This window comes from Trypanosoma conorhini (genome assembly GCF_003719485.1).
Source record: "Trypanosoma conorhini strain 025E chromosome Unknown Tco_14.4_contig_00430, whole genome shotgun sequence".
Classification (NCBI taxonomy): Eukaryota; Euglenozoa; class Kinetoplastea; order Trypanosomatida; family Trypanosomatidae; genus Trypanosoma; species Trypanosoma conorhini.
Window position 1 is genome coordinate 1 of NW_021704517.1, and position 16,507 is coordinate 16,507.

Below are 16,507 nucleotides of genomic sequence, written 5' to 3' on the forward strand. Positions count from 1 at the left end.
CCCCCCCACCACACACACACGTACAGGCACAGGCATGTGAATCTGCAGGTATATATATATATATATATATATATACAATTGTCTGTGCGTTTGGGTCTGTATGTGTCTTGCCCATCATTTCCTTATTTTTTTTCGTTTTTCCCCAATCAATCCGTTTTTTTGCCTTTAAGCGCTTTGCTTCCCTCCTCCCCCCGCTTGCGTTTGCTTCGTTTGTTGCGGTTGCCTGTGGCGTTTTCCTCCTGCTTCATAGACTCAGCAGCAGGAGGGGTGATGGGGCAGGCGCGGGGTGTGCAGTAGTAGTGCCTACCATGCGCCGCGGCTGCAGAGTCAGGGGGAACGAATGGGGGCGAAGATAAGAACGGCAGCAGCGGTGCCGAAGGTGTGGGCGGATGAAACCCACCCACACACACGAAGTGTGGGTGCGGTGCAGGGAGGCGAGCCAACTAGGCAAGCAACGGATGTAAGCGCACGTGCCGCCATCGCCTTTATTTTTCCCCACCGTTGTCTCTGCTCTGACACCCTCCGAAATAATAATAACGTTTTTTTTTTGCCTCCCCGCACGTGCCTTCTCCTTTGTTTTTTTTTTGTTGCTTGAGGGGTGGGACGAGGCCTGTGGCTCGGCATGGCGGTGATCCCAAAGGCGGGCGAGGTCTTTCACGGCGATGACGGGAGCGTCTCGGTTGTGCTCCCCGACCCCTGCGACCCGAACAGCGTGCCCACGCAGGAGGAGGTCGAGGAGTACGCGGAGTGGCTCGGGATTGATGTGGAGAGGGAGCCGGGCCTGCTGTGGATCGCGCGGGAGGGGCTGCGGAGGCCGCTGCCGGCAGAGTGGAAGGCGTGCCGCACAGGCGAGGGCGAGGTGTACTACTTCAACTTTTTAACCGGCGACAGCAAGTGGGAGCACCCCACCGATGAGGCCTTCAAGGAGAAGGTGGTGGAGGAGCGGGCGAAGCTGATGGCCGGCGAGGCCGGGCACGGCAAGGCAAAGAAGCGGAACAAAGCCTCCTCCGCCGGCGCAGGACGGGGTGAGGAGGGTCTCGAGGGACGGCGCCTCGAGAAGGGAGCGGCGGGCCACTTTGAGACCCCAAAGAGGTTTATGAAGGGGTCAAAAGGGTCGGCCGCCACGACGCCGATGACATCGCCGTACGCGTCGCCCACAAGCACAGGGCTGACGGCCTCTGCAATGCGCTTTGGGCGGCTGGGGGCGTTGGGAACTCCGGCGGCGACGCAGCGCGTCACCCCGGACGTGAGCGGGTTGCTGATGCCGAGCAACGCCGGTGACCGCGCCCTCACCCGGTTTGGGTTTGGTGGCACCAACACGAGCACGAGCGGCCTCGGCTTGGCGGCCGCTGGCCTCGGCGGCGGTGTCGCCGCAGGGAAGTTGTCGCTGCCGAAAACCCACGATGGTGTGAAGGAGATGGAGGCGCAAATCTGCCGGCGCATCGACGACGACATTGAGGCCCGCCGGCGCGACATGCGAATACGCCACGAGAAGCAAATCATGGAGGAGAGTGCGGCGCTGGAGAAGGCGTTGCAGGACGCGAAGGACGCCGGCGAGTGCGCGGTGGCGGCGGCGCGGGAGCGACAGGCCAAGGAATTGGAGCAGCGCGCCCAGGCGGAGCTGATGTCTCTGCAGCGGACGCTGGAGCAGCAGCAGGCGGAGGCGAACGTGCGCGTGGCGTCGCTGCGGCAAAAACTGGAGCTGGAGCGGGCGTCGCTGGCGGCTGCCTTGCAGGAGCGCCTGAAGGAGGTGCGGAGCGAGACGCAGCTCCGTCGCAGCGAAAGTGCCCGAAAGCAGCGTGAGGCGGCGGCGGCGACGCTGGCAAAGGAGAAGGCGAGGCTCGCAGAGGACCTCGCGCGGCAGTTGGAGGAGGAGGCAGCCACGTTGGAGCGTGACAGGAAAAAAAATCTGGAGGCGTTTGAAGAGGGCCTTGCGGCGGAGCGGGCCAAGTTAGTGCAGGAGCTCGGCGACAGCGAGGAGGAGCAGGGCGGGGCGGCAGAGGCCGAGGCGCAGCTGGCGTACGAGGCGGCACTGCAGAAGGCCACAAGTGCCGCCGCGGGCGCCATGGAGGACTTGCGTCGCGAGTACCGCGCCAAGGAGGAGGAGCTGCAGTCCGAAAAGCAAAAGAAGCTTCAGGAGAAGGAGGCATCCGCCGCGGCGGTGGCGGCGGAGGCGGCCCAGCTTCAGCGGGCGGTGGAGCGGAAGCTCGCCGAGTACGCGGCGGAGACCCAGCGGCTGGTGGCGGCGAGGCAGGCGGAGGTGAGCGAGACGAGGCCCGCCGGAGCCGGAGTGGAGAGTAGAGGGCAGAGCAGCGGCCGCGGCAACAGCAGCAACAACAACAACGATGCCGCCAAACCGGGACTCTCAGGGGCGACGGTTGCGCAGGAACAACGGCGGTTTGACTTTGCCTCACGGAGTCTAGAGACGAAGCACGCGCAGTCAATGGATCGGATTCGCCGCGAGCACGAACGGACCCTGCAGGAGAAGAAACTCTTCAACCCACGCCAATCGCCTGGCTACGCGGAAAGGCTACGAGAGGAGCAGAAACTGTGGCTGAGGGCAAACCCGCCGCCGGCTCTGACGATGCCGCAGCTGGAGCCCGTGCCAACCCTCTCTGGGATGATGAATGCCTCCCCGGTTCCGATGCCGAGCGAGGCGGAGCAGCAGAGGCGGATTGACATCGCCGTCACGGACGCAAAGGAGCGGAGGGCGGCTGAAGATGAGAATAGACTGGCGGAGGTGGAGTTGGCGCTGGCACGCGAGATGAAAGAGGCCGTGGCCGCGCATCGTGAGAGGCGGCTGCAGGAGGTTGAGGCAGAGCTCACACGCTATCAGGAGAGGCAGGCTGAGGAGTGTCGGCAACGACTGGATCGAACGGCCGCCGCCATCGCGGAGGAGGCAAAGGCGCCACCTCTGGCCTCTCAGCCGGAAGGAAACAATGAGAAGCCTCCGCTAGTGCGGTTGAATGAAGTGAGTGAGGAGGAGGCGCAAAGGCGTGAAGGAGAACTGCGGCAGCGCTGGCAAGGGCGCATTGCGACACTCGAAGAGACGACGCGGCGCGCGTGTGCCGACTTGCGGCAGCGTCAGGAGGAGGCTCAGCAACAGGCTCGAACTCCAGCTGCTGCGACGCCCGCCAATACCGCCAATACGGCCGTTACTGCCAATGCCACGAGTACGGCTGTTGCGTTTCAACGACCACCGACGGTGCCCATAGACGCGTTCTTGCCCGGACGTCAGGAGCAGCAACTCACCCCGCGTCCTTCGCAGCAGCAGCAGCAAATCCACAGTTCCACGACACCTCTGATGAACTGCACCTTATCGACTATAGCTCCTGCCAACAGTCTTTGGAGCAGTGCACGACCGAGTCCGACGAAGCAGCATCCTTGGCTTACTGCGGGTAATGCAACCCCGTCCGCCTACTGGCCGGAGAGCCAGGCAGCGCTGGGGCGAGACGGCAGCTGTGAAAAGGCCTCGCCCACGGTGCCTTCGAAGCAAAATTTAGTTTTGGAAGATCGCCTGTATCGTGCGAGTTTATTGCTGAGGGAGAGGAAGGAAAAATTGCGTGCGCAGCAGGCACGCATGGAGCGGGCCCGTGAGGCATGGCGGCGGGACATGGCCGAGTGCCGTAGTCGGCGGGACCGCAACCACGCTTCGTTCTTGCGGGAGGTCAAGGTGGCGCTTGAGGAGAAGGCTAGACAGCTCAACCGCGAGGTGGTGGATCTTAAGCAGACCACCGCCTGGCTACGCAAGCGCATGGCGCAGTACAAGGAAACGCTAAGCCCCCAACTTGCGCTTCGCGCCCCCGCTGCCGATGCGAGTGAGGCGGACAACACTGCGGTTGCCGGCTCAAGTCGTATTATTTCTCTGCTGGAGGGCATTCTTGCGCACACAGAGCTGCTGGAGTCTTATGTGGCAGCAACGAAGCAGCCGGGCACGAGGTCTCCGAGTCACACGCGACGTCGTTCAGCTTCACCAGAGCAGCGTCACGGTGACCACCACGAGGAACCGACGCCGTCGTGGAAAAATGCCACCACCTCCGGCGTCACGCGGTGGCTTGTGGAGCAGCAACTGCCCTCATCAACAGTGGGGCAGCGCCACACTGGCCTAGATTTCTGTTGAAGTAAAAAGGGGCCGAGAAGCGGCAACAAAAGCAAAAGCCGATGTAATTAGAAGGGGGAAAAAGTCCTACGAGGAGTCACTTAGAGTATGCGCAAGGGTGTGTGTCTGTGTGTATGTGCGCGCGTGCGATTGTGTCTGGATGCGACTCTGCAATGATGCATGTCGGTTGTTGCAGGTAGATAGAACGGGGAGGGGGCGGTCTGGGCGTTGAAAGTGACACTGAGGGATGATTGACTTTTTTTTCCCCCCTCTTGGAAACTCGTGGCGCTTTCCATTCGTTTTTTTATTGTTTTGTTTTTATCCATCTCTCTTTTCTTTTTTATGTGTATGCATTTGCCCGTTTTCTCTCTCTGTGTGTGTGTGTGCACAGGTAGGTTCCCCTATACGTATACCGGGTGGGAAGGAGTGGGCCGCACGCTTCCAGCAGCATCGTCGTCACCATCTTCTGCGTCGGCCGCAACCTGTACTTTGTGCGGGTGACTTCCGTTCGGCTCTCGCCATGGGAGTTCCAAAGTTTGCGTCATGGCTGAAGAAGAAGTACCCTGAGATGGCGTCGGACGCTGCCCCCGCCGACGTCCACGGCCTCTACGTTGACCTGAACGGCCTCATCCACCCCTGCTGCCACAGCGAGCGTGACCCCGCCGTGGCCGCGCGACCGGAGGAGGAGAAGCTGCAGCGCATCTGCCACGAGGTGGAGGTGCTCCTGGCGACGGTGCGGCCAAAAGAAATTTTGTACATCGCGGCGGATGGTGTTGCGCCGCGGGCCAAGATGAATCAGCAGCGCGCTCGGCGCTACATGAGTCGCGCGAAAAGGGTTTGCCCCGGTGCCGAGGTCGTGGAGGAGGTTGTGCGGGAGTTCACCCCAAATGAGATGGCGGCGGTCGACGACGACCTCGACGACGTCCGCCAGTCGCTGATGCAGGACGCCCTGTACGGCGGGGACATCTTCCTCGACGAAACGGCGGAGCCGCTGCGCGACGCTGCGCGTGCCGCACCGCCAGCCACTCTTGCCACGCTCTGCAGCGACGACGATGACGCGCTGCACGCCGGAGACCCGGCCGCGATTGACGCCCGCACGGACGGAACGTCGCAGGAGGCGGAGTTCGACAGCGGCTGCATCAGCCCTGGCACGGCGTTCATGGTGAAGGTCACGAATGTCGTGCTCGCGATGGTGCAGGACAGGTTGGCTGCCGCAGCCCCGCTCTGGGCGGGGCTTCGTGTCGTCGTCTCCGGCGCCAACACACCAGGCGAGGGGGAGCACAAAATCATTGACTTCTTGCGCACCCAGTCCTCCTACGCCGGCTTCAACGGCAGGGGCGCACAGGTTATTGCGGGGTTAGACGCCGATCTGATATTTTTGTCGCTCTCGCTGCACATCCCGCACATGTTTATTCTCCGAGACAGTGACAGGAACCCGTATGCGGCGAAGACGGCGGAGCGGCCCCTGGGGGAGCAGCCGGCCCCGCCACACACGTCAGACAGGCGGAGTAAAAAGAACGCCTCCTGCGCCCGCCCGCCGACGGAGGATGACGCGGAAGGCGACGAGCTCCCTTTCATCGTGGACGACGGTGACGGTGACGACGGCGACGACAACGACTACGACAACGACGGCAATCGCTCCTCAAACGCGGCCTCAGGGACCACGCCGGCGACGGGAACGCCTTTGGCCAACACTACGTTCGAGTACTACGACATTGACACGGTGGGTTCGTGTCTTATGTCGGAGCTGCATGGCTTGTGCCAGTTGAAACAGTTTGCACCCAAAAGCAAGGCGGCCTTCAGTCCGGAACTGCTGGTGTCTTCGAATGGGTACCACTTTTATCGTCAGGCGGGGCGCGCCGATGCACCGCTGCGACACGCTGCACGTGAAGAGGAGGATAACCATAAGGAAACGCAAAGCTGGATAAATTTTCGTCCCTGTGCTTCACAAGCAAACAGTAAAGTTATCGATGACTTCATTGTGATGGCAATGCTAATGGGCAACGACTTTCTTCCCCGGCTCCCTGGGGCTTTTTGTGGGGAAAGCGTGCTGGACAATCTGCTGGAGATTTACGTGACGGAGGTATTGCCTCACGGCTTTCTTACAGGCGGGTATCATGAGATTCATCTGCCGCAGTTGCGGCGTCTCTTGCAGGCATATGCGAAGATTGAGGCCGTCAAGTTTCGCCGGTTTGCGCTAAGCAACAACAGCATGACACTCAAGGAGGTGGCGGAGCCGCTGCACTCACCGGTGGACGAGCAGTGGCGGCGGCCGTACTTGGCGTCAACGGGGCTTGCCGGCAACGTTGAGGAGGCGTGTAAAAAGTACGTGGAGGGGCTTCGTTTTATGTGGCGCTACTACAGCGGGATCTCCTCAACGTGTAGCTGGTCGTGGTACTACCCGTTTCATCACGCCCCGTTTGCCCTGGATGTCGCGGACTATCTGCAACGATGCGACCTCGCGACGCTGCCACCGCCGCCGCTGGAGGCGACGCCGCCTGACATGTTTCTGCAGCTCCTCTGCATCCTCCCGCCCACGAGTCACGCCTTGCTGCCTCCCGTGCTTGGCAGCGCCATGCTGAACCCGGCGGAGGGGCTGCGGGAGACATTCCCCGACACCTGGTGTGTGGACTACACCGCCGCCTTTGGGAAGGACCACCTCGCCACCGTTCTTCTGCCCTTTGCCAACGTGTCCGAGCTTCGTGACCTGGTTGAGGCCGCACGGACTTCCTTTACGCGCGAGGAACAGGAGCGTGGGCGGCAGGTAACCTACCACCTCGTTTTAGGTTCAAAAAGCGCCGAGTTTGCGATTAACGGCGACATCTGTGAACTCAACGCACGCGATGCTGCCGCCTGGGGCCTTCAGCGCGAGGGCGTGACGTACATGCAGCTGTGGGACAGCCCGCCAGAGCGTGGGCGCCCCAAAACGTACTCGTGCACGGCTGCGGTTCCTTGGGTCACCTGGGACGCCCATGGGCGTGTCAACAAGCGCGAGCGTCTGTCGCGCCGCGAACGACGCCAGCGGCGAGAGCATGCTTCCTCCAACGGGGGTGGGACAGTGATCAACAAGGGAGCTTGCTTTTCCGCCCATCTCCTTGGATTTACAACTTCCGCCGTGCTGATGGCCACTGCGCTGTTCCCGTGGTTCTCGCTCTCTGTGCTGCAGGTGCTTGCCGTGAACCTTACGGCCGTGGCGTTTAGCTTCTTCCTGGGTATCGCCGTACACGACCCTGTTATTGGAAGCGGCGTCCGGCGCAACAATGTGCGCATGACCTACGTCGATTGGCTCTGCGCCGAGTGCCTCTCGTTGAACTTTGCCTTCAACGACAAGTGCTTCGGCTGCCGTGCACCGTTCGATTCCGCGCGCTGCCTCGCCGTCTTCAGCGGAACCCAGTCCGCGACGCCTCCCCTGTACGACCCCAACCACGCGGCGTACGTGGAGACGGTTTGCCTTGAGATACCGGGACGCGAACCGACGGACACCCCCCGCTGAGGGGGGTCTCCCTCTCAGCATCCCTCGCCGCAGTGCACGGGAGACGGCGATCCCGTAAGAGCGATATATATATATACATATATATATGAGAGAGGGGGTGGGTGGGGGAGGGGTTGGGTATGTATGTGTGCGTCTGTGTGTGTACGGGGCGACTACCCTACGCCGTATAGCGTTACAGCCAGGAGGCACGGACACACACACACACACACACACACACACAAGCATACAAGGCATAAGAAGCAAAGTCAGGCACGCGTCACGTTCCAGCTGTAACCCCGCCGACGGTGTCACGGGAGTAAAAGACACGTGCGATGAGAACGAGGATAATGAAGTTGCTTGTGACGCGCCAAATCTCCCGTCGTATCTTTGCAAGCCTAGACAGGCGGATATGTATCCGCCTGTCTATATATATAATTATGATCAAAATTATAATTATAATTAGGCCCATACATGTGTGTGTGTATGTGTGTGCGTGTGCGTGTGCTTTATATGTTCAGCTGAGGTATATTTCCTCCTCTGTTTCGTTGTCTTTTTTATTTATTTCTCGTTTTGTCTGCTGCTGCTGCCGCTGTGTGTACACTCGTCCCCGTTTTTGCTTTCTTCTTCTTTCCTTCTCTGTTGTTTGCGCTTGTGCGTCACTTCCTATTCCTTGCGTGTAACACAGGCGATAGTTGGGTGGGAGCACGACCCTGGAACCGTCGTCTGTCTCACCTTCTCACCCGCCCAACTGTATTACACTCAAAGGAATAGGAAGTGACGCACAAGCGCAAACAACAGAGAGAGAAAGAAGAAAAGAAAGAAAGAAAAACGGGGACGAGTGTACACACAGCGGCAGCAGCAACAGGCAAAACAGAAATATATATAAAAAAGGCAACGCGTGCAAAACAACAACAACAATGAGGAAGAGAGCCATAGTATCAATCAGGCTACAATTATTACCATCAATTATAGGAATATCTGCGCAAAACAATGACGAAGTTGTCTGCGGGGAAGGGGCCGACGAGCCAGGAGCTAAACGCGCTGCGTGAGCGGCTCAGCAGTCCGGAGCTGGGCCAGTCGCAACTCTTCGAGGGCTGGCCGGCGTCGACGGAGGAGTTCACGGAGGAGCAACGAAGTCTGATGGTGGAACTGTTCCGCATCGGGGAGCACTACAGGGGCGGCATCGAACAGTACGTGCGCAACGGCCAACGCCTCCTCGCGGCGAAGGGCGGCTCCCTCGAGGAGTACACCAGCCTCGACTTTCCGTCCCACGTGTACGAGGCCCCTTCCCTCTTTGACCGCAGCGAGGAGTTGATGAGTCTGGAGCGGGAGGGCCTCCGGTACGCCAAGCAGTGCGTCTTTGTGCTGGTGGCGGGGGGCCTGGGGGAGCGGCTGGGGTACTCCGGGATTAAGCTTGGCCTGCCCGTCGAGACGGCGTCGCGGCGCTGCTACCTCGAGCACTACCTTGGCTGGGTGACCCACGTCGCCGGGCCCAACGCACCGTTCGTCATCATGACCTCCGACGACACACACGCCAGCACAGAGAAGCTTCTGCGGGCGCTGGGGCGGAACACGCCGAACGTGCATCTTTTGAAACAGGAGACAGTTCCCTGTTTCACCGACACCGCAGCACACCTGGCGCTCTCAAATGGGAAGCTGCTTCGCAAACCCCACGGTCACGGTGATGTGCATTCACTGCTTTACGGCGCCGTTGACCACGCGTCAGGGCGGCGGCTGCTGGAGCTGTGGCAGTCTCAGGGGTATTCCTACGTTGTTTTTATGCAAGACACGAATGCCATCGCCACCATGACGATCCCAGTGAGCCTGGGGATGAGTGCCAAGCATCGACTGGCAATGAATTTCACCTGCATCCCGCGTCAGCCAAAGGAGGCGATTGGTCTGCTCTGCAAGGTGCACCTCCGCGGCTCGGATATTGAGCGGACAGTAAACATTGAGTACAACAATTTTGCGTCTGTGGCGGCGTCGCTGACGGAGCTCGGGGGGGATGTGGCGGTTGCAGGGTCCAACTACTCTCCCTACCCCGGAAGCATCAATACCCTCATTCTGGACTTAAAGGAGTACCTGCCGTTGCTCATAGAATCCCATGGCCGTGTTCCAGAGTTTATTAACCTTAAATTCACAGACGACAGCAAGACAAAGTTCAAGCCGTGTCGCATTGAGTCCCTTATGCAGGACGTTGCGCTTCTCTTTGACTCCGCGAAGAAGCGTGTTGGGGCCGTAACCTTCAGTCGATTTACGTTTCAGCCAGTGAAGAATGCGCTGCAGGAGGGACTCAAGAAGGCCTCTGAGGGGCTTGCGGCGTACTGCGCAGCAACTGGCGAGCAGGATTACTATGAGGCTCTCCGTCTCCGTTTGCAGGGCGCCGGACTAGAGTTGCCGGCGCGTCCAAGCAACGCCTTCGACGTGGAAGTGGGCTCCGCCTTGAAACTGCAGCTGTTTCCCATCATCGTCGCGGACGCTGTGGCGCTGGGGGCCTCTCTTGAGGATGTCACAAAACGACTTCTCCCACGTCCTGACAAGGTGACGGTGAGCGCCCGGAGTGTCTTGCTCATCGAGGGCCACGTACGCATTGAGAGCCTTGACCTTGATGGTGCCCTGCATCTTGTGGGGCCGAAGGCGAAGGATGCGCCGCCGCTGGTTATTAAGGACCTGACCGTGAAAAACGCCGGCTGGACTGTGCGCGCGTTATCTGCGGACGAGAAGTTGGACGAGGTTCACCGCATCCGCGGTTTTGTGCTTGAGGAGCATGAGACGCAAACCGTTCATCACGCAAAGTTGTAGAGCACCCGGGTGCTGTGGGCTGTACTTGTGTGTGGGTAAGGGAACGATGGGGGCCATAATTATGGAAAACAGAAGGATGAAGAAACACAAAGCAAAGCATAAAACATAGTTTACTTTATTTTTATTTTTATTTCTTATTTGGGTGTCGCTGTCTCTCTCTCTCTCTCTGTGTGTGTGTGCGTGGCGGGGGTGGGAGAGGGAATGGAGGGAAGTCTGGAGTAAATCCTGGGCAAAGAGGGATACAAGAGCATGCGAGGAATTCGACTGTGTGTGTGCGTGTGTGTCTACGTTGCATCTCTGGCACGCCCCTGCTTAGTCTTGCCAGGTGTGAGGGGTCGTTATCTATCTAATCTATCTATTTCTTTTTTTCTTTTTCTTCTTGCTCGCTTTCTTGATTGTGGACGCGTACACTCTGGAGGTGGATGCCGGTTTGCCCCTCTTTTCTCCGGCCACTCGCTTGATAGTCTTGTCCAAAAAAACTGTGGTGGGGAGTTTGCGTACACACATACACGCACACTGCGGTTGCCTTCGCGCGGGGGGGGGGGGCGCCGACATGCCGCTCATCCTTCGGCTCTGCTTATACGCTGTCAGCGCCAACGGCAGCAAGGCGCAGCTTTGGCTGTCCTTTCCCATTCTTCGCACCACCGCCCCGAAGGATATTATTCTGCTCGCGCGGCGGAGTGTGGAGGAACGCATGGCCGCAGAGCTGGAGATGCATGCGTCGTACGAGACCCAGCTGTCCCTCTGCATGCGCGACGCGAGCGGCCGGTATGTGTTTCTGGGCACCGCGTCCATGGTGGGCGCCGACACGCCTATCAACAAGATGCCCTTTTTCGAGGAGCTGCTGCGCGTGCGACAGGAGAGACTGGAAAGCGCAACCAAGGCACCGTGGGAGCGGTTTATCTTTGCGCAAGGCTCCCTCGTTTCTCTGCCAGACTTGCTGCGGCTCAACCGCAGGGACGCCACGGGGAGTGCAAGGCCGTTCGCCCTCTATGAGACAGTGGAGGTGACGCCAGAGCTAAGCAGCGATCCCATCGTCGACGACATTGCGCCATCGGTGGCAATGAATGCCACCGACACGGATGCATCCCCGCAAACCTACGTGTTTCCCGTGTCGACCGGCTCTGTTTCCTCCTCCGCCGCCTCCGCCGCCTCCGCGGCAGTGGAGGCCACGGCCGCCCTCACTCCGGCAAGGGCGCGGGCAGGCACAGCCACGTCTGTGCTGGTAAAGTACGTGAACTTTGACGGACGAACATACACGGCGAGGGTGCGACGGACGGAGACTCCCTCGCTGCAGGCGGTGCTGTCGGAGGCGTGTGCGGCTCTCGGTGCACGGGTAGGATGCGTCTTTCAGCCGTGCAACATGCGATTGATGTGTAGCCGCGAGAATGGCGACCCGTACCCCGTGGACAACGCGAGTGCGCTCCAAAACTCGCTGGGGGACGAGGACGCGCAGTTTTACCTTGCAGTAGACGCACGTCTTCTGGCGTCCTCCTCGCCACCTCGCTTGGAGGTCGCACAGGAGGGGGGCCCCGTGTTGATGCTGAAGGAGACGCAAAACGACTCGCTTGAGGCCGTGGCTGCCGCCGCCACGCATGACGCACCCTGGGCACTGGCCACCGGCGCCGCGACACTGCGGCAACTCGGCGCCCTCCACCCGACGCCGGCCTTTGCGCCACGAGACCGTCTGTCGGTTCTGCGTACGAGGCCGACGCCACTGTTGGGACCGTCGACGAGCGCCACAGTGGCGAATATGCGTCATGAAGAGGACGAGGCCCGGCTACGCCTTGCCACCGCCCACTTCTCCTTGGATGAGGCCCGGCGAAAGCACAAGGCGGCGGTGCTCGGGTCAAGCCACGACGCCACGTGTGATACGCTCCGCAAGAAGAAGGCGGTGCTAACGGAGGAGTGGGCCGAATGCCTCAGCGCAGAGCGCGACTGCCGGCGGTTAGAAACGCTTGTCGCCTGGCTCGAGAAAGACAAAGCGGACGGCCACGCGAGACAGGAGAAACTCATTCGGGCCCTCTACGCCGCATAAGCGTTGCCGCTTGCTCTTAAAAAGTCTTCGCTAGGGGACAGTAGAGACTTCATATATGCATGGACTATAAAGGGGGGAGTAGAATGCGTAGACAGGATGCCGGAAGCCATGACAAGAAAACGGCACCTTCCCCCACCCATCCTCCCTTTCATGTGCCCCACAGCTGACAACTGTGGCCGGAGCATACGTATACTGCTAATTCTCCACTCTGTGCGGGAAGGCAGTGTCCTTTCCACGCAACCCTTGAAGGGCTGATTTTGCGCGTTATATTCTCTTCCACAACACTCTGCTTCGCTGTTTACATGCTTTTTTTCGTTTCCTTTCGTTTCTACTTCTCTTCTGCGTGAGTGTCTTCAAAAGCGCCGGTGAGGCCGTTAAATGACGAGCAACCAGGCGGAGGGAGGGGCACCCAATGGGGAGCAGCTCATCGGCAACCTCCTCGTAGAGGCGGTGAATGATCGCAGCTGCACGCAGCGATTTAATGTGGAGTTCGCGTTTCTCTGCGACACCACCGTTGACACCGTGCTGGGCGACCTCGAGGAGGCGCTGGCAGGCATGGGGCTTCGCCCGGCCATCCAGCGGGACCAGTGCGGCCTGCTGTACGACGGCAGCTGCGCCAATGTCGGCGGCAACGGCGCCGACGCTGCTGCTGGGCGTCTGCAGGAAGGCGGTGACGCAAGTGTAGGCGAGAATGGCAGTGTCACGCTGCTTTCGGGGGCGGATGTAATCTTCAGGGCCCCGGCGGTGGAAGCCTTTTACGATCTTAATCGCCGCTGCGGACTTAGCCGGATGGCCACGTTCCGCGTTGTGAGGTGCATGCAGGCCCCGCCGTCGTCGCGTGGCGCCGCGCACACGCCGCAGGAAAAGGCAAGCCCCGCGATGGACGCCGACGCGGTCGCGAAAGACGGCCTTGCGGTGTACCTGCTCCACCGCAAGCTGCAGTTTGACGAGCTCCCGAGTGAGGGAGTGTCCCCGGCCAGCGATGAGGATAACACTGAGACGAGTAGCGGCTACCAAGACGCCCTCGTGCGTGTGCGGGAGATGGTGGCGGCGGCAGAAAAGTCGATTCTCGATGCCCGTCGACAGCAATACCAGCAACAACCACCCCGCGAGCCGCATTGGTCCGTGCAGTTAAACACACCGCCCTCGCGGCACGAGTGGCTTAGGACCGTTGAGGCCGAGGCTGCGGCGTACGACCGCCTGAGGGCCAAGCTAGCGAAGGACACCACGCAACTAGTGACGCAGCAGGAGACGTCACGCTGTACATTAGAAAATGAGGTGGCGCAGCTCCACCAACGCATAGATGCGGTGAAGGTTAACGTTGTGAGACGGGAGGCGTTGCAGGAGCGAGCCGAGGGACTGAAGGCAGAAATTGAGGCCCAGCGGGAAAAGGAGCAAGAGCTCCTGCGAACCCTGGAGAGGGCGCGGGGCAGGGAGGTGCAACACGCAACACCGCCGGCGTCGGGGGCCGCGCCCTCCGTTGGCGCCTCCGCGGAGCTGCGTCGGCGGCCACAGCTGCCGCCAGGAGAGGCGTCAGCAGCGGCCCCCGGCGCACCGTTGGCGCAGCCGAATGGATTTTCTTTGCCCCAGCGTCCCACACCGCCGCGTCCACCGCCGCCACTGACGCCGCCACCGCCACCGCCACCGCCCTCCGTGAAGCATGACTTTGGCACGAATTACTCAACCATTCAAAGTCCAAGCACCGAAATCGGAGCTGCGACGGGTTCCCAGTTTCTCTCTCCCTCGCTACGCGAGGATGTGCGCTGCGCCTTGTCGTCCCATATGAGGTCCCCGGTGAATCTTCAACGGTTCCAGGCGGACTCCCAGCGGCTGCGTCACCTCGCCGAGGAGCTGCGCAACCACCTACGGTCACCCAACCCCGACCCCGTGGAGCGGCAGAGGCTTATGGGTGAAATTCGCAGCCTTCGACACGAAGTAGAGCGGCGGCGCGAAAGCGAATCACGGGCTGCATTGAAATTGTAGCATCGGCGCATCACGAAAGTCGTTTACCGAAGGTGAATGCCTGGGTTAAAATTGGACAGGCGCGCCTGGGGCGCAGCTCAGCATGTGCAACACCACGCGGTACGACGATAGAGAGGGAAGGCGCAAATGCGGAGGATGTCATTACGGCGCGACCAAGTGGGGGAAGGAATCGGAATGCGCGCAGGAAAAATGGGAAGAAATGGCGCAGTTCACTCATTATTGTTATTATTATTTTTTTTCTATTTTCCTTTCGTGTACACTCTTCGTGTTCGGTTTTGATTTGATGCCCTCCTCAGCACTGCTTTGCCTCTTTTTTTTTTTGTTGGCTCCTCCATTGACAGTCGCCTACGCCCCACCGCCTGGGCAGGGGTGGAGTGGGGCACGCAACGCACCCATGTTCCCTTGGAAGGCTGTGCCTCACCCGTTGTCTGTGCCCTATCTCTATCTCTCTAGTTCCCTTTTAAGGCCCTTCGCAACTGTGCGTTGGATGGCTTTTGATGTTCTTTCTCCTTGTTTCTTTGCTTTTGTTATCTTTTCGGTTTGCTTGCCTGCTTGCATCCCCTCACTTCTCCTCGGCCCGACAGGTTAGTATTCAGACAGGCGCAATCTCTCAGTGGGCAGCAGCGTTCCCTTGCGGGGGTTGTGAGGAAGTTCAACGATATTTTTATTGTTGCTGTTTTTGTTTTTGGTTTTCTCCCCCACACGGCTGTGTAGCACGCCCCCATCGGTTAGCAAACGCCCACCTCTCGTTGGTTTGGCGTAGTCACGGGAGGGCAATGTCGAGTTCTCCGTCAGGCGACTATATACCATGGCTCTTGCCGCTGCGGCCCCCAACGCCTCCCCTCCACCCTTCGCCCGTCTCTGTTTCCCTGAATGCCTGGGCCCTCTTGGACCCAAGCCACAGCGTGACCCCGCGCACGATGGATGGGGAGTTTGTTTCTCCCCGCGCCCAGCATGCGGCGTCGTCGACGGCGCCGCACCTTTGGCGATCGGCAACGGCCACTCCAAATGTAACCTGCGGGGGATGTCACCGAGAGGAGGTTTCCTTGGAGTGGTCGATTCTCTCGGGCGGGCAATCCCACCCGCAGTCGGGGCATGACCTCTGCGATTTCCCGACTCCTGAGCATTCCTTTTCCAAGGTCCCATCGATGCCGGAGAGCAAACTCGGCAGTTTCCGGACGGAAGACTCCCATGAGGTGTCAGACGACGATGACCCTCGCAGTTTTCTCGCATGCGCATCCCTTGGACACCCACGTGGTAAGTATCTTCGGAGACGCACGACGCTGCCGTTCATAAACTCCTGTTGCTTTTATAGTCTGCCTTCTATGAGCTACTTGGCACTTCACCTCGCTTCACCGTTTGAGCTGGGGAACGGCGGTGCCTCATATGCGCGTTTTCGCAGTGTTGTACATCCGCCGCGCAAAATGGCTTTTCGCGAAAAGATTCCATCAGAGAGCAGCGATGCAGCTTCTCCCGAGTCGTCTGCTCTGCTTGATCCACGACATTCCCCCGCAGCGGGGGCTTGGGAGGACATCAAAAAGAGTGAGGAGGAAAACACTCACGCGGTTGACGACGGCCGTGGAGGAGACACTGGCGAAAGCGGCAGTGAGCCTGATAGGGAGGGAAACTCTGCGCTTGCTCTGTTTTCCTGCATGTCATTTTTTCGTTCCGTTCTGCGGCATATTGAGTTGATGGCCGCGGACCGAAAGCGTCGCAAGGTGCGGAACGAGCACCGTCGTCATCGGCGGGGGAGCGGCGGTGGAACAACGGAGGAAAAAAACGGCTGGCCCGATCTTTCGCAGTGGTTCTCCAGCGAGATGGAGACGCTTCTCGCATGCACGCTGCACGGCATCATTGCCTTTATGCTGTAGCGGAGCAGCGGGGACGAAATAGTCGGCTTCCCCCAAGCCCCCGTTCCACACACACACGTAAGAGACGGGAATAAAAAGGCGAGACAGACAGACAGACAGAGAAACAAAAAAAAGCCAGCAGGAAATGAATGGGGGTGGGGACGAAGAGGGCGATAGAGAGAGGGAGAGGGAGAGCGCGCGAGCGTTAGGATAAATTGGCTTAATAATGCGGGATTTGGGAGGAAATTCCTCCTTTTTATTCT

The 16,507-nt window shown here is 59.8% G+C and overlaps 6 protein-coding genes across 6 annotated transcripts, besides 15 other annotated features; all 6 read left to right on the top strand.

The window, feature by feature from the left end:
• The first annotated feature begins 49 nt into the window (after positions 1 to 49).
• Positions 50 to 75: a microsatellite.
• Positions 76 to 622: 547 nt separating this feature from the next.
• On the top strand, positions 623 to 4,120 carry Tco025E_06402 (uncharacterized protein; the record flags this gene model as incomplete). Its single annotated transcript, XM_029373279.1, has 1 exon — positions 623 to 4,120. The coding sequence occupies one exon, from the start codon at positions 623 to 625 to the stop codon at positions 4,118 to 4,120; it is 3,498 nt and encodes a 1,165-aa protein (XP_029226616.1).
• Positions 4,121 to 4,217: 97 nt separating this feature from the next.
• Positions 4,218 to 4,258: a microsatellite.
• Positions 4,259 to 4,619: 361 nt separating this feature from the next.
• Positions 4,620 to 7,592, top strand: Tco025E_06403 (putative 5'-3' exonuclease; the record flags this gene model as incomplete). Its single annotated transcript, XM_029373280.1, has 1 exon — positions 4,620 to 7,592. The coding sequence occupies one exon, from the start codon at positions 4,620 to 4,622 to the stop codon at positions 7,590 to 7,592; it is 2,973 nt and encodes a 990-aa protein (XP_029226617.1).
• A 63-nt stretch (positions 7,593 to 7,655) lies between these two features.
• Positions 7,656 to 7,679: a microsatellite.
• A 27-nt stretch (positions 7,680 to 7,706) lies between these two features.
• Positions 7,707 to 7,735: a microsatellite.
• Positions 7,736 to 7,783: 48 nt separating this feature from the next.
• Positions 7,784 to 7,812: a microsatellite.
• Positions 7,813 to 7,995: 183 nt separating this feature from the next.
• Positions 7,996 to 8,033: a microsatellite.
• A 10-nt stretch (positions 8,034 to 8,043) lies between these two features.
• Positions 8,044 to 8,075: a microsatellite.
• A 294-nt stretch (positions 8,076 to 8,369) lies between these two features.
• Positions 8,370 to 8,398: a microsatellite.
• A 163-nt stretch (positions 8,399 to 8,561) lies between these two features.
• Positions 8,562 to 10,373, top strand: Tco025E_06404 (UDP-sugar pyrophosphorylase; the record flags this gene model as incomplete). The annotated part of the gene is made up of 1 exon (XM_029373281.1): positions 8,562 to 10,373. The coding sequence occupies one exon, from the start codon at positions 8,562 to 8,564 to the stop codon at positions 10,371 to 10,373; it is 1,812 nt and encodes a 603-aa protein (XP_029226618.1).
• A 145-nt stretch (positions 10,374 to 10,518) lies between these two features.
• Positions 10,519 to 10,541: a microsatellite.
• A 97-nt stretch (positions 10,542 to 10,638) lies between these two features.
• Positions 10,639 to 10,657: a microsatellite.
• Positions 10,658 to 10,727: 70 nt separating this feature from the next.
• Positions 10,728 to 10,766: a microsatellite.
• A 160-nt stretch (positions 10,767 to 10,926) lies between these two features.
• Positions 10,927 to 12,411, top strand: Tco025E_06405 (uncharacterized protein; the record flags this gene model as incomplete). Its single annotated transcript, XM_029373282.1, has 1 exon — positions 10,927 to 12,411. The coding sequence occupies one exon, from the start codon at positions 10,927 to 10,929 to the stop codon at positions 12,409 to 12,411; it is 1,485 nt and encodes a 494-aa protein (XP_029226619.1).
• A 378-nt stretch (positions 12,412 to 12,789) lies between these two features.
• Positions 12,790 to 14,394, top strand: Tco025E_06406 (uncharacterized protein; the record flags this gene model as incomplete). The annotated part of the gene is made up of 1 exon (XM_029373283.1): positions 12,790 to 14,394. The coding sequence occupies one exon, from the start codon at positions 12,790 to 12,792 to the stop codon at positions 14,392 to 14,394; it is 1,605 nt and encodes a 534-aa protein (XP_029226620.1).
• Positions 14,395 to 14,609: 215 nt separating this feature from the next.
• Positions 14,610 to 14,640: a microsatellite.
• A 415-nt stretch (positions 14,641 to 15,055) lies between these two features.
• Positions 15,056 to 15,087: a microsatellite.
• Positions 15,088 to 15,170: 83 nt separating this feature from the next.
• Positions 15,171 to 16,265, top strand: Tco025E_06407 (uncharacterized protein; the record flags this gene model as incomplete). Its single annotated transcript, XM_029373284.1, has 1 exon — positions 15,171 to 16,265. One exon carries the CDS (start codon positions 15,171 to 15,173, stop codon positions 16,263 to 16,265), a length of 1,095 nt encoding a protein of 364 aa, XP_029226621.1.
• An 81-nt stretch (positions 16,266 to 16,346) lies between these two features.
• Positions 16,347 to 16,371: a microsatellite.
• A 24-nt stretch (positions 16,372 to 16,395) lies between these two features.
• Positions 16,396 to 16,447: a sequence feature (GA-rich).
• Positions 16,448 to 16,507: the final 60 nt, after the last annotated feature.